This window comes from Solenopsis invicta, chromosome 16, assembly GCF_016802725.1.
Source record: "Solenopsis invicta isolate M01_SB chromosome 16, UNIL_Sinv_3.0, whole genome shotgun sequence".
Lineage (NCBI taxonomy): Eukaryota > Metazoa > Arthropoda > Insecta > Hymenoptera > Formicidae > Solenopsis > Solenopsis invicta.
The window spans coordinates 21,722,975-21,738,633 of NC_052679.1; the positions used below are offsets into that span (position 1 = coordinate 21,722,975).

A 15,659-nucleotide genomic window follows, 5' to 3' on the forward strand; every position below is an offset into this window, starting at 1 on the left:
AAATAATTACATCAAGAGCCATAATTATGTCGAAGGGAACCAATCTTCCGTCTATTCTCCGAGCTTATATGCTAGCAACGTCACGTCCCCGTTGTTCGTAACGCGAAACACGATGCGGTAGAAACGAGAAACGTAGGCTACTGAAAAGGGATAATGTATAGGATAAAGTATACCGCTCTAATTAACGTCAGCACTCTTAACTTCAGCCGCAAACGTGATGACTCATTAATGTTATCTACTTATTACGGTTTTTTTTTAGACGGCACATATTAACAGACACATAATATTCTAAAAATATTTCAACATAAGAGCTTTAAGTGGATAATAAAGTGTATACGAAATGGAGAGAAATAAAAGGTGACACTTTGGCATCAAATTTTAAAATTGCAGCATAATAATTAACCGAAATGTGAAGCTTTTGATAATGTGATCCTCAGATATATAAATCGTTTTTTAATTAAAAAAAAAACATAAATATGTTACTTTTACAATAAATTATTGCGATGCCTGCATATAAATTTGTATTCTGAATTTGGATCTGAATGCAATTGAGAAATTTGAAATAAACGAATAACTTTTGAATGTGATTTTATCGAGGAATTTAAACGTCATTATATGTCATTATATCAAAAAATAGTTTAGTCTTTAATTTGCGCTCTTTATTCGCGGTAGATAAAATTTAAAAATACAACAATTTAAAAACATAATTCGATTTCAACGATTTTTTATTTTTATTATTTATTTAAAGAATGCATTAATATTATGTATTTATAGTTCTCAGTTTTTCTAGATATTAATTACGATGTCAATAATTGCGATGTAAATAAATATGACCATAACGCTTGATATATCCATGAACTTCTTTCATTACATTGCGCTTTTTAGTATCTCCATTACAAAGAATAGTAAATCTTGAGCGAACAATAGACAACGTCTATTCTTGTGCATTTTCTTCAGTCCTTCTTTTATTCCAGCAACAAAGGGATTGTAAGTAGTTATTACATTCAAATTGCAATACAGGAAACTCTTGACGCCAATCTCACTAATAATATCTCCATTTTCTCCGACTAATACAATATTTTTAAAAAATAATACAATTACCAAAATAAAAAGCATAGCAGATATGATTTTAAAAACTGTCGTTATGAAATCGATCGACAGTGTATTTGCGTTTTCCTTCGCTTCGCTCTTCACATTTTTCTATATTTTTGACTTAATGTTTCAACTTTGCCTGCTTATTATCGATAAAATTTCTATCATTTCAGCCAGAAGTGTGAGGTAATTGACGAGTCGGCATTAATCTTCGTTTCAATGACTCTTTATTTATCTCATTTAACTCTGCCCTTTATCACCATCACCGGCAGTCTTTCCATTACCCGTCATTCTCGACAACGAAATAAATTTTGAAACGTTTTTCAAGTTAAACTTATTGCCACTTTAAATTCTGGTACGTTGGAAAAGCTTCCAAAAATTAATAATGTACTCAGCGTTGTTAGTAGGATTTATTCTATGTGATCTTTAGTAAACAGTATTAATGTGAACTTAGCTACCACAAGGTTAGAAGCCGTCAACATTTACGTAGTGGTATAGGCTGATCACGTACGAGAATACACCACTTGACCCGTAGGCCGCAGTAGTTTGCTTTGCTATTGACTTCGGTCAGGCGTACTACCCACTCGGCCATATCTACTTCATCGTCAATGAAGGATCTGTGCGCAAGTAGTATGCTGCTTTATATGTCAGACAAGTAAGGTGTGCTACTCAACTGTGATGACTACCCGTCGTTTTTGGAGAAGTTTCTCTCTTAAGTACTCTTTGCCCTTAACTACTTCGCTACTTTACTCTATGTCTGTGCAAAATTTACGAGCACATGCAGCAGCGTTCAACCATTTATACTGTTATATGGCCAATCTATGGCGAGACCCGAGTACATGGTTATATTATTATGAGTTCGTATAAAATTTCTAGTTTCAGTCTCGTCTGTGAAATTCGAGTTAAAATTGCAAAGTATGTGTAAATTATTCATACCCAGCATTTTAAAAAATAAATTAATTAACGTAGACGTAATATTGTGAAAAGTACATGGGAATACGACGTGAATCAATGTGAGAAAAATTTAGCGAATATTCATTTGAATTAAATTAAATTTTTACGAAAAAAAAATGACGCGGTTACATATACTAAAGTAGCTTTAGAATTGCATTAACATTCCTTGCTGCAGCAACGAAGGAGAATATAAGGTACTATTGTGGCTGAAAGGATGCAGGAAGAAGACGAATATAACGGATTTCCGTTTTCAAAGGAAAATGAGCATTCTCAGTTACATATATATGCATATAGAGTTTTATATATAACGCGCGCATATAAACTGCATAAGGCGCATATAAACGCCTTCTGCTTTTATCTCTCGGTATGTTCGCTACAAAGGGCTGACTCGAGCGCTAAGTGAAGAACATTATCACTTGAATGCCGTAAGAGCTTGTGGTTGCGCGTTGTAATAGTGTCAATGAAACTTATATTATTCGCTAAAACTTAAATTAAATTTTGAAACTTTTATATTATGTTCAGAACGAATATTAATATATTAAATGAGTTTTCAATTGTAAATATTATTTTTTTAATACCGAAAAGCGCGGTCTGTTAAAAACGGTTAATTTAGCCTAGCTTCTTCTATTGAAACTCGTAGGTTTGTTCATGAAATTACGCACATTATTATTGTCAATATCAGAAGGCAGTTCAAAGCATAGTTTGTTTTTGAGGTTAGAATCATCTTATTTAAGTCCTAGCCACAATAGAAAAATATTAGTTATTAGAAATAGGAATTAAAATTTTAGAATCAATTTTCTCAATGAATATAACGCACAAAGGATACAAATAAAACATAAAACATAAATGTGCCGTACAAGATACATGTTTATTGAGGAAACTGATTTTAAAATTTCCTATTGCTAATATCTAATATTCCTCTGTTGTGCGCAGGCCCTTAAATTTAGTAAACTATCTATTTAGTGAAACCCCATTAAAATTTTTTCACTTCAATATCTTTTATCATTTTGAAATTTTACCTTTGCGTATAAACGATAGAAAGCAAAAAATTTTTTTTTAAAAAAAGAAAAATGGTAATTCTCTATAAATTTAAAATTCGTGTGTTAATTTTTGAATTGATTTTTTCGTGCAATCACATGATAACTGTGAATCATGTGGTTTCCACCAGCTGTTATATGTCTTCAGAGGAACCGAAGGATGTTAGGTTGGTGTCGGTACCCAACGAGCTCTTGGTAATGCAGAAAGCGTGTCACTGCAACAAATCCGTACTCACGGCATTACGTGTCCCGAGTAAGTGCAGCGGAGTGGTGCTTTCAAAGTGCTCGGGACTCCTTTAAGTTACCTGAACGATAAAGTTCTTTGGAAGTCACCGTCAGCGTCTTCGTCCTTGCTATCATGCCGAAAAGTATTTCCGAATTTCGAAAATTTTGATATCAAAGAAGCTACGGATAGTCTGACGACGACTTTGTGCTTTTAGTATAGAATGTGCATTCAAATATTTTTGCAATCTGGTATTATAAATATCATTCTTAATTTACAAATTAAGTTTGGGAACATTTCAGTATTATATCAGACATTCTCAAATCTATAAGAATGTTATATAATTACAAGAAACGTTTGTAACGTTGTCATTTTGATATTAAAGTTTTGTTACATTTTGTTAAGTTTCGATACTAGTGACATTAATATTAATTTTTAATAGCATATGTAAATTAAAATTGGTATAAATTTCATATCTAATAATTACATAAATAATAATTGTATAAATATGATATGATTCGTGTTACATGTATGTCCATTTGCCAATGTAACGTATCGATGATTACCGTAGCAGAGAAGGTTTTCGCTTACTCATCGTTTGCACATATGTGTGTATTTAGATGGGATCGAACGTCATTTTGGTGGGATCAATCGTCATCCCAAAGGGATTAAGCGCTAACTCTGTAAGCCCGCGCTTCCACGTTGGATTAAATTTGCACGTTAGGCAAATATGAGGCAAATTATTATGAAATAAATTGCTATCGTTTCGAGTATTAAAGAAAGAACACAATAAATATGCTTCAAATACATTTTTAATAAATAAGCATAAGACATGATATAATTATGTGAAAATTATTTATTCCACATTTTATGTGTAAATTGGTAAATTTTTATTACGAAAGAATGAATAATTTTTCTCTCTCATCTTTTATCGCGTAATTACTTTTTTTTTAAGAATAGAATTAATAGTAACTAAAATATTTAATTTGAGATTTTTAATCTCATGAGATTTTTAAGTCTTTTCAAATTCATAGTAATTGATTACAATTAAATTTTATTTAAAGAATTAATAAATACTTTTTGTTTGAATCTAATTTAGAAAAATTTTTTATTTTTACTAACTTACAATTGAACTATCAATGTCTCAAAATTTTTGAAAAAAATTTTTGAAAAGATAAAAATAAATTTAAACGTAACTTGTACGTTTTATGCTATCATAAACAAATATTTTGAAGCATTTCACTTTTCTTGGGAAAGGAAAATGCGCATAATTTTCACGAAAAACCGATAGCGATATCGAGTCGACTTTGCGAAGTCTCCGAAATTGCGAGATTCTATCTTGACAAGAATGTATCTCGCGTCGGCAATAGAGAAACGGTTTAAGTCGCACCTCCGTTTTCTCTACAAAGATCTTGAACGAAGAAGGCACAAGAAAAAGAAGTAGCCGGAGGATACTCTTAACGGAACGGTAAATTGCTTGGAAACTGCTGTACTATTTACGGACAGCATTTCTTTCTAAGAACTGCGTGGTCGATTTCGAAGCTCGACGTTACATGAGATCAAAATCGTAAGTTCCAAGAAATTGAAAGACTTATGTACCATGATCTTAGGACACAAAAAATATTTTCACTGCGGACATGGTACATGCCAGATAGCTTTTCTCTGAAAGTTTTTCGAACAATTATACGTTCCTATCTGACAATATGAACCTGGAATTCCTCAAAAAACTGTTTTGCCTTCATGTAAATCAACTCGACCGAAGTTGTGATCCGATTAGCGACTTATACATGGTTTGGCATACACCCCTCGCAGTCGTAAAGCCCAGATTTAGTAGGCAATTAGAGTTTTTGGATTTGCACATAATGCAATGCTGAAAAGTTAATCTCTTTTCCTCTTTCGTATATAAAAGAGTGCGAATCTTATACGTCAGCAAGTTACACGATTTACATCGCGATAATAATAGACATTTTTGTCATTAGTGATGCGACATTAATTAATTCTCTCGGTCTTTCATCCAATTTGCAGTAATCAATGTCGCACAATATCGGACGCTGATGTTATCCTCGCATTGTTCGGTGAAAATTAACCAGTCTGTTCATCATATCAGATCTGGTTAATTCCTCTCCCCTTCGCCTCTCTTATATATTATAGCTTGAAATATATATTGTGTGTATTGTAATCGTTTATAGTAAATTTAATATTCATGATATTATCGCAACAATTTATTTTATGCGTAATGTCAGAATATAATTAATGCATCTTTTTCCACAAAAATATCAATTAAACGAACGAAAAGAATATACGTGTCTATACAAATTATTTGTATAAGAATCATTTCTAAGCTGTTTTATGTTATTCATTGCCTAACCAAACTTGTGACGAGAGAGTTATATGTATAGGTACATACTCGGTCTCTGCCGGAATTTATTAACTAATTTCTTTTTTTGTGAAGAAATTCACTACTGGATGATGCAGATCGTTCTTCTTTTCAATTTCGATCTAACATGAGTGAAAATGTCTTCTTACCAGAAACGTCGAACATGCTTGTGTCATGACGTTTATTTAGCGAAGTGCATCTTCTCTTTAGTGCTCACCTTTCCCTGGAGTCCTCTTTATCCTTGCTTGCTGGTAGCACCATCGTATCTGATATAGTCGGATCCACTTTTACCTTATAAAAGTATATACTGGGTCGATATCGTCCGGCGTCGATGGAACATCGTTGTCCTGCGATAACCATTTCAGTACCATCGGGATGTTCCGAAGCAGCGTCGCTGTCGTGCTTTGACTTTCGTCAGATAATACCACTCAAAAATGTGTACACGAAGGTATATATACTTCGGGAAAAGAGAAGAGTGTGAAGTCTGTAGTCAGCTTCATTGTAATATCACGTCAATATTATCATATTGTATTAATTTACATAGCACGTTTATATAGGAGTTAATTTCAAATAGACTTTAATAGAATATTAATCTGAAGCTCTCATTTAAATACTTATTGTCACGTGCATGTATGAAAACGCATACATTTTCACATACAAGCGCATCATTTAATTAAATTATCTATTTAAAAATATACATATATTTGAAAAATAATACGGTTGAGATTGCACTACATTGCTGTTAACTTGAGTTAACCTTCTCCAAGTAAATCTGCAGTATTATATAACGAGGATTATTAAATATTTTATGTTTCTTCGTATTTAAATTGACTTCACTCTTTTTTGGTTCTTTTTCATTAATAATCACAATTTCATCTGACTTTCTCAGGTGCTTTCGCTTGTGAAGGCTAATAATTTCGCGCAAGTTCTCTCGAAGTGAACATGTCCAATAGAAAGGAAAAATAAAATTTTATTTCTCTCATTTGTAAATCTTGATAGCTATTTCCTCCTTCAGAACGAGATTTATGAAGAGGTCTATGCGAATATAATATGAAACATTTTTGCTGATGAGTATTGGAATTTAACGTGAATAATTCTTATGGGAATTTATATTGAAATTTCTGTATTTACAGATTCGCGGAATGAAATGTCCCTTAGGAAGTCAAGTAAAAAAATTTACGTCAAGAATTTACATTAAATAATTTTATAATTTATTTCCGAGGAACTTTATTTCCACGAACAATTTCCGGTGTTTTGGCGCGCTTACGGAAACGCGATATTTCACAATCTAATTCTGACGAGCTTTATTTCCGTGAATAATTTCCGGTATTTTGGTATGTCTGCAGGAAATGCGAGAGTAGTCAAGTTTTCGTCAAGGACCACCACACACACTGTATAGATACTTGCCGTCCTGTTACTATGTGCGGTGAAGTACGCGTCCCGGAGGACCATCTTGACGTAAGTAATTACCCGATAAGTTCTCTAAGCTGAGTTAAACCGTGCAATAAATATCGAAGCCAATCAAAGGAGTAACGAGTAGATCGAGCATTGGCGTTGGTATTTTGGGCATTGGGGAAACATGAAATTGACAACTTATTTGCCCGTTACGATGTAAAATAATTAAAAATTTATGCTGTATTTTTATGCTACGTTTCAACTAAATTTTTATTTTGTTAATTTATTTCAAATATTTATTTTTTTAATTTGATATATTTTATATATTGAAAGTTATCAAACACAATTTCTTACTTAAATTCTTGTTAATAATAAATTAAAAATTTGTTAACAAATCTTTATAGAAACATACAGGATATGCTTTTTAAAATATTTCGTAAATATTTCATGCTTTCTACCTATATATCTTTTTATATACATATATGTCGTGTAACCATTAAAAGAAAATCTCTGTTTATTTAAATTATTATATGTGACCATAAAAGTTAATTGTATAAATTGCATGCTGTTTAAAATTTTCATATTTGTGCTTTGATGTTGAATTTTTGAAATAGTATGAAATACGCATAGTAAATTTTGGTTTACTTTTTATGTTAATCACAATAATATTATTTGTTTAATGTAAATTGCAAAAAATAAAAACGAAACAAGAAAAATAACCAAAAATAAACACGTATAAAAATTGAATTAAAAATTAATTTAATATATTAGGATTTATTTTATTTGTATTAAATGATAGACGAGCAGTAATAATTCAATTAAATTCTAAATTTGATAATGAAATGTCAAAATTAGATTAATATAAGTGAAATATTGACGTATTAAAGTATTAAACATTTTTATTATTGATTGAATATATGTATATAATGTCAATACAGTGGATATATATGTATAGTAAAAATGCAACGTTAGAAGCTTTTCTCAATCCAGAGAATTTTAATATTAGATAACACTATTGAAATTTGTTATATAATTATCTCCAGAGAATAACTCTTCGATTTACTAAATTTATAATTATCAAAATTTTGTAATAATATTACAATGAAGTACAATATTACTATAGTTTAGCAATTATAATTAGTATGATTGAATCTATTCGTGTATAATTATCCCCAAATATTAACTACAAGATCATTGCTGGTAACATATGGAGTAAAATTTGAGAGAAATTTTGCTCCTTTTATAAAAGCTGATGGGCTATAACCGTGGCAGATAATAGGATATTTTCAAATAAGAGATTCGATATTTCTATGAACGCTTCTTGATCGATTACCGGGACTCGTACTGAGAGGTTTTAACGATAGCAGTCTGGAAACGAGAGGCGCTAATTGATGAGTAGCCCTGAGAGGCGAATTGGTGTCGGATAACTTATTAAGGCGAGGGCGTCATCACCCTTGTTGTTGACGGTATTCGTTGACGGCGCAAAATTATTTACCTCCTCGCCCAAGGTGTCTTGACGGTAATGCGATTCCGCCCCGGTTCGTCAGCATTAATGTTTCTGAGTACTTCGTCGCTTACAGGATGCAATCTTCTTTACAGTATTTTGCGTGTCTGACACTCATTATGACGAGCAAGGTTACCTTTATTTTCATTTTACGTCGATGTAAAATTTTCGACATCAAAGATATGAAAATTGTTTTCTTTTTTGATTAATAATTATCCCAAAATCGAAAATCTCTTGAAATTTCTTCAAAACAACGTGCTTTCTCTAATCACTTTATCTTTGTATCTTTCTTAAACATGCATGTTTGTGTAGGTTTGCAGAACATGCAATGCGACGGGACACAATTGCGGAATAGCTGAAGGGAGTAAAGCTGGTCCGGGAATCGATGGTGCCGATTTTGTCTTTTATGTATCCGCTATGCAGACCGAGAGATGTCACAAAGGCTTAACAGTAGCCTATGCTGCTCATTGTCAACAAGAAGCAGCCTTGGATCGGTAAGTTCGAATTCTTGCTTCTTATAATAGTCAATAAAAATATTACATTTAATAATTTTATAAGCTATATAGATTTTATTAGTACTCTCTATTTTTAATAAAAGTTTTACACATTGTCTTTAATATTACCGTTAATAACGAAATGAAAAATGCAAATAAAAATCCATTTTCATAGAATTGTAACTTTTTATTGTATAAATTGAAAAGTATATTCTTCATCATTATTTAATGGTGTAAATTTAGTTGCCGCGATATTTTGAGAACGTCGGAATTAATAACATATTGAATAAGTGCGCGTCGCGATTGAAACATATGCAATTTTTAGCTATTTGTATGAATAGAAGGCGGTAGAGATGAAGGCAAACACCATCTGGTCTGAATATATTTCATGAGAACGTCGGATTAAATATTTGACAAGATTTATAAGAGAGACTGTTTGTACAAATCGAGCGATTTAACAATGGCGAACTCTCATATTAATGATTTTAATTAAAACGATATATTTTATTCTAAATTGCTCTATATAGTTGTTACGGTCGTGTCAATAATATATGTTGAGATAACATAAAGGATAGTAATTTATTTATTCATTAAATTATAGTTATTAAAATTATATTGATTATTTAGAATATACTCGTATAAGAAAAAGTCGTTCGCAATCGAGAAATATTTTACAGGACTGAATTTTTTTTCATAATCGAAAATTGCTGGAGCAAAACGTGACGCTCTCTGATTTGACGTCTAACTTTATGACTTCGCCAAAACGTGAACGCATATTGAGTAGATTAAATTTGTCTGTCAAGTACATACGTCGCGCACGTCGTACCACGGTCGATGTAAATGGCGTTGCGCGAATTTTATTATTCGCACGACGTCTGATCTTGATAGATCGACGATATTCGTACGCCGCGTTGCCACTTGCTTATGGAAAAATCTTTAAAATATTCGAGTGTAGAAAAACATCTTACATGACATATAGCATCTTACATTAGGGAAGACGACGAGGGTTAAATACCCCATATTTTAGAATTTTGAAGCTACAACTACTCAGATAATTAATTCTTGTTGTCTCTCCACACACACTCCACTTTTGAAAAGTCGCGCTAGAGGTGTACAGGAAAGTTAAGTATATCTATTGTTAAAGGCCATGACACACAAAAAAACTTGGCTAAAATTTTTTTTAAATAAGCCTTGCTACTTTACTGTTATTAAATCAATTTTTTCTTTTTTATAAATGTAATATTATTCCGATTGTAATAAAACTCATAGAGAAGTTTATGTTCTAAAATCAATGATTTTGTGATTTAAATTCACTGTTTCTTTTAAGACATACTAAAAGAAGCACATAACCAGCAAGGTCCCAAGATACCATTTAGCCCCGATTGCCCTTACATAATTTTAATATTGATCTAAATATCCTACGCGAAATTACACTTTATATGCAAACAATTTATTTCTTCACTAATATATATATATATTGCAAACATTTTAAAGAACTCCTGTGTTTTTCAAGAGGAAATAATGATAGGACTAATACAATTTCTGAAAACGCTGTAATTAAAATAAAGACGGAAGGAAATTTCGCGGTTGCTGAAGCGAACTAAATTGCTTCCAGGCCGATAGCTGGTCATGCCAACCTATGCCCGGGAAGCATCAGCACGAAACCACAGGAGTTGGAAACGTTGCTCAGCACCGTTAAACACGAGATCCTGCACGCTTTAGGATTTTCTGTGAGCTTATACGCTTTCTACAGAGACGAGAACGGTGAGCCCAGGACGCCTAGAAGAAGCGATACTGGAAAACCATCCCTTAATGAAAAGTACGTTCTGCTTTTTGTTCGTCTTACGTTAAGATTCCTTTATTACCGCGTATACAAGACGCGCAAATTATATTAGTTTGTTCATTGAGCATGAAATTGAATTAACCCGTACGATAAATGATTTTTCGAATTATTAATATACTTCAAATTTGATTGCAAACACGATGAGCAAATTAAGAAATATCTGCGATTTTCATTAAAATATTAAATATTAAATGTCACACTAATCTGCAATCGATTATTTCTGTATAAATTAGCTAACTACCAACAGATTAGCATAAACATTAATGATTCCTCGAATAGAAATTAGAACTTTGCGTAGACAGCATAATAGATAATAAATAATACTATTGTCGATCAAAGTCATCATGTATTTGTGTATATAATATTTTATATCGTGTTATTGTCACGAAACTATTTATAATTATATTTACTGATGCAATTTTCAATCAGTTGTCAAACATAAATATAAAATGGTCTATATCGGTCGTAACGAATCTTATTGTTAATATTGAATAATAATTTTTACAATCACCGACTTATGCGAACTGCACGCTACATGTTCGTCGGAAACACAGTTATGGCATGATGCCGGAAAATGTATTATAATATTATTAAATTGATAAGCAATTTAATAGTTTTGTTGCTCAGAAGCATCAAAAAAATTTTATTACGAAAAAAATGACATCTCAACCAGAATTTAAACCTGAAGCTTCCTACATTTTGTGCGGACGTCCTACCAGTTCAACTTTCGAGGCAACGTAGCAATACTTTCTTACAATAACCAATATGTGTTACATGAACGTTGTTTTCAGGCGATGTAATATCAACGATAAGTTTGAAATTCGGACCGATGAAAAATTTGGCATCATGCAATAACTATGGCTGCGTTTCAATATACACTGTCAGTATTGAAAATCTATAGTTCACGTTATGTATACTATAAATTTTTAGTACTAGCAGCCTGTGTTTCGAATTCGACGAATATGCGGTGCGCGATATTCACATAATTCACGAGCAATTGTAAAAATTATTATTCGGTACCAAGATCCGTTGTGATCGATATAAGCCGTCTTATATTTATGTTTGACATTTTCGTCGGTCCGAATTTCAAACTCATTGTTTAATCAGCTGATTAGAAATGTAATTTGTCTCCTTGATAAATGAATATTCATTATAATCTATTTCTCTGGAAGACAAGTGATTATTTGTTCGATGTTTGGAGTAAATTTCGTGAGTTTTTTTATACGTAGTTTTGCATGAAATTGATGTTACACTGCTTCTGTATAATAGAGAGGGAAACGCATACTTGGCTTCGCCATCTCATCACTCGACTACGATGCGTTAGCCATCTTCTTCTTCCTTCTCTCACCCCTATAATTGTCTGACGGTGTATCTGCCTTTAAAATTGGAAAATTCCTGGTATTCCTGGTTCTATACGAGTCGACGGACCGTAACGAACTGGCTTCCAGCGTTGGCAGATGCGAGCCCTTCCCCATGCGATCTTTCTTCACATACCTCTCTGTTTGCCTGTCTTCCATTCGTTATTTTTTGTACTTACTTCTCATGTTCTCTCCGAGACTCTCCCAACTTGCTATATCGCTCGGGTGTCCATCAAGTGGTGAAAATCGACGTTGTTCCATTCCAAATCACGAAATTCCAGAACAGATCTACAACGTTCCGGAACTACAATAGATTTTAGGAATGACTTTAACGTTTTTCACAAGTCTCTTTCCAACATTCGCTCTGGCGTATAATTTTCCAGTATGTTCTCAGAGCATTTCTTTAAGTGTGTCTGGTTTCTTCAGCTGATCTCATGAATTATCGCGTTGATTTGCGTTTCGAATGTTGGCGCAGATAGATCTTTCTTTCTCTCGCTTTAATAGAACATCGCTCATCACATTGCATAGCATTAGAGAATTATGAAGCTACTTGGTAATGTATGCGGAATTTTTTAAACTCGCAGAAATTTTCTGTCAGAGAGTTCTATGATTCTTTCTCGACGACGGACGTCTCAATATCTAAATTGAGAATCAGAGATTTTTGTTGGAAATAGCTGCACGTTTTTCTCCGTTCGTCACAATTCTTTATTCTTTTAATTTCTTTGCTCCCTTTTTTATCTCCCGTTTATTTCAGTCCTATTTTTTTCCATCGTCTTTCGCTCTCTCTCTCTCTTTCTCTCTATTTCTCATTTCAATTCTAGCATTTCTTTCCGTTCATTTTCGCTCCGCTTCACATACTGCGTTCTCAGTTACAAATTCCAATGTTTCTCTGCATTTCCTGTTATCTAGCTGCTCGTGAGCTCGCACGTTTTCAGCCTACCTGAATATCTCTACGAAGATCCTCTTACGTTTAAGGTTTACGTTAATCCCTCTTAGAGAGGCAAAAGGAAAGACGGGTGAGAGAGAGAGAGAGAGAGAGGGGGGGGGTCTTTGTAATCTTAGATTGCAACAAGATGTAAATCTTATAACATGACACGATAGTGTAATATTAGATGTGATTGTGAAATGATAGATGCACATTTGTCTTTATTTACAACATAAATAACTTATCGTCATTAGCTTCGCAATTACTAAAAGCTACTTTTTTTTTAGTGCGAGAAGTATACTATTTTTATTCTACACAGTTTGTCTTCATTGATAGTATCTATTGAGTTTTTACTGCTATATTACGTGTAATTAATTAGCATTACAATGCAAATTATTCGCATTGTTCAAACATTTAAATCTAAATGACGAAAATACTACTTTAAATTGTGACGAACTGACATATAATATAATATACAAATCGATACTTTTACAGTTCATGTAATTTGTCGCGAGTTAATTTTAGAAAGCTTTCCGATGAGATTTAAAAATGTGCGCATGAGAAAGAAATGAAGTTTACAACACGAGTTTAATCTCCTTCGTAGTTTTACAATACGAGATTGGCGCTTTTTTCTCGTGGTCAGCATTACATTTGATTTCTATACTCACGTTGTAAATGCGATAATTTCATCAAAAAAGTGAAATTTTAGGCATCTTGATAGGACAGAAGATATTGACTCGGATTAAAAATTTTTTGCACATTTGTTATTAAAGTCAAGTCACAACTTTTGCGCACTATCTAATTTTGAATACCACAGTTTCAAATTTTTCGCTCAATTCTATTGTACACTACTTCTGTGCCTCTAACAATTTATATATATTTGAGATACGTTGACAAGCTGTTTTGTATTGACGCTTAAGCGTAATAATATTTTTCATTTCGTGCTCACGAGTTTTCAGCAAAATGGCTATTCACAAATTCATCCGTCATATTGAAATCGGATAGAGGAGAGTCGTTGTCGAAAACAGCGTTTCTCTGATGTATCAATCACTTTATACAGGAGACAGACAAAGAGAAAGAAGATGTACGCGCACGAGAAACAGAAAAAGAGAAAGAGAAATTAAAGTGTAATTTTATCTATTTTGCACTTGCGTCACAAAGATATTCAATGTTTAAGGATAGGAACGGCAATTATCTCCTCAATAAAAATCGAATATGTAAAAAAAATAATATATGATCTTATATCGCATAGAAAAAATGCAGTGTAAAGAAAAGAACAAAAAAATTGAGATTAAATAGTTATTTATATAAAAATGTATATAATAAAGTCGAGGGGAAATTCACAGCCGGCATTGGTGTACAAAATTTCGGCAGTGGACTGCCGAAAAAAGTAAGCAGTGACCTATAATATTGACGGCATTGTCGTCAGTGGTTGGGAAGTGGTGAGCTCACTTCAGAGTCGGTTTTTCGATCATGGGGTTGAGCACAAAAATTTTTGAATACTTCGGGAAAGCTTTAGAATTCTTGTGCAGGCATTGGCGTATGATAATGGGCACGCGGTAGTGTTCATAATTGCATGGCATTGCCTTAATTTTAATATAGGATTGACGGCATTGTAGGCATTGACTAACAATAAGCATTGTCGGCAGTGTACAAAAATGTCGGCAGTGTTTTACAGCAATGCCAAAAATCGGCATTGATGTACAAAATTTTGGGTTGTGAATTCCCCCTCGAATAAAGTATAACATTGAAAGTTTTATCTGTGAAATTATCAAAGTATGATACATGCAGTTTTTTGAATTATTCTTTAGCGAGTTAAAAACTCCAATGGCAAAGTCTCTGTCGATTTTGTTTTATTAATATCTATAATCTACTTTTTCGCAAACAATAATTTATTCAAAATCCGATTGAATTGCGAGCGAGATCCATTCACGAATGCAATCACATGATATATGATGTCACAGCGATGAGATTATTATACCGGGCGACAGTAGTTCTCGACTACCAAATCAGCATATGCTAATAATATTCGATACTCGTTTCGAATAGGTTACAAACGCACCAGTGGAGCGAGAATACGATCAAAACCGTGGTCAGGCCTCGCTGGCAAGTGCACGGCGGTTACGTGGAGAGGACTATACAAATGATAGTCACGCCTCGAGTCCGTGCCGAGGTTCAAGCGCACTTCAATTGCCCGGAACTCGAGGGTGCGGAATTGGAAGACCAGGGTGAGGATGGCACAGCCCTAACACATTGGGAGAAACGCGTATTTGAGGTGCGTAATGTTAAATCCCCGATTTTACTCTTCGCCGGATGTACAGCGATACTCGACCAACAGTTCCAAATTTCCGCGGTAGAAAATGGAACAAGGACAGATAGATTTTTGTACTTTTTCGTTATTTAAATGTTGAAATATTAATAAAATTATGTTATTATCCCAATTCTAAAAAGTTTGAT

General features: G+C 33.1%; 1 protein-coding gene across 2 annotated transcripts in view; it reads left to right on the forward strand.

The window, feature by feature from the left end:
* The window catches only part of LOC105193225 (leishmanolysin-like peptidase), a 269,152-nt gene that overhangs the window by 247,367 nt on the left and 6,126 nt on the right, over positions 1–15,659 (forward strand). For both annotated transcript variants that reach the window (XM_011157595.3, XM_039458987.1), the window contains 4 exons: positions 7,030–7,141; positions 8,895–9,076; positions 10,692–10,895; positions 15,252–15,477. In XM_011157595.3, coding sequence (XP_011155897.1) covers positions 7,030–7,141; positions 8,895–9,076; positions 10,692–10,895; positions 15,252–15,477 — 724 coding nt within the window. The remainder of the gene's footprint in view (positions 1–7,029; positions 7,142–8,894; positions 9,077–10,691; positions 10,896–15,251; positions 15,478–15,659) is intronic.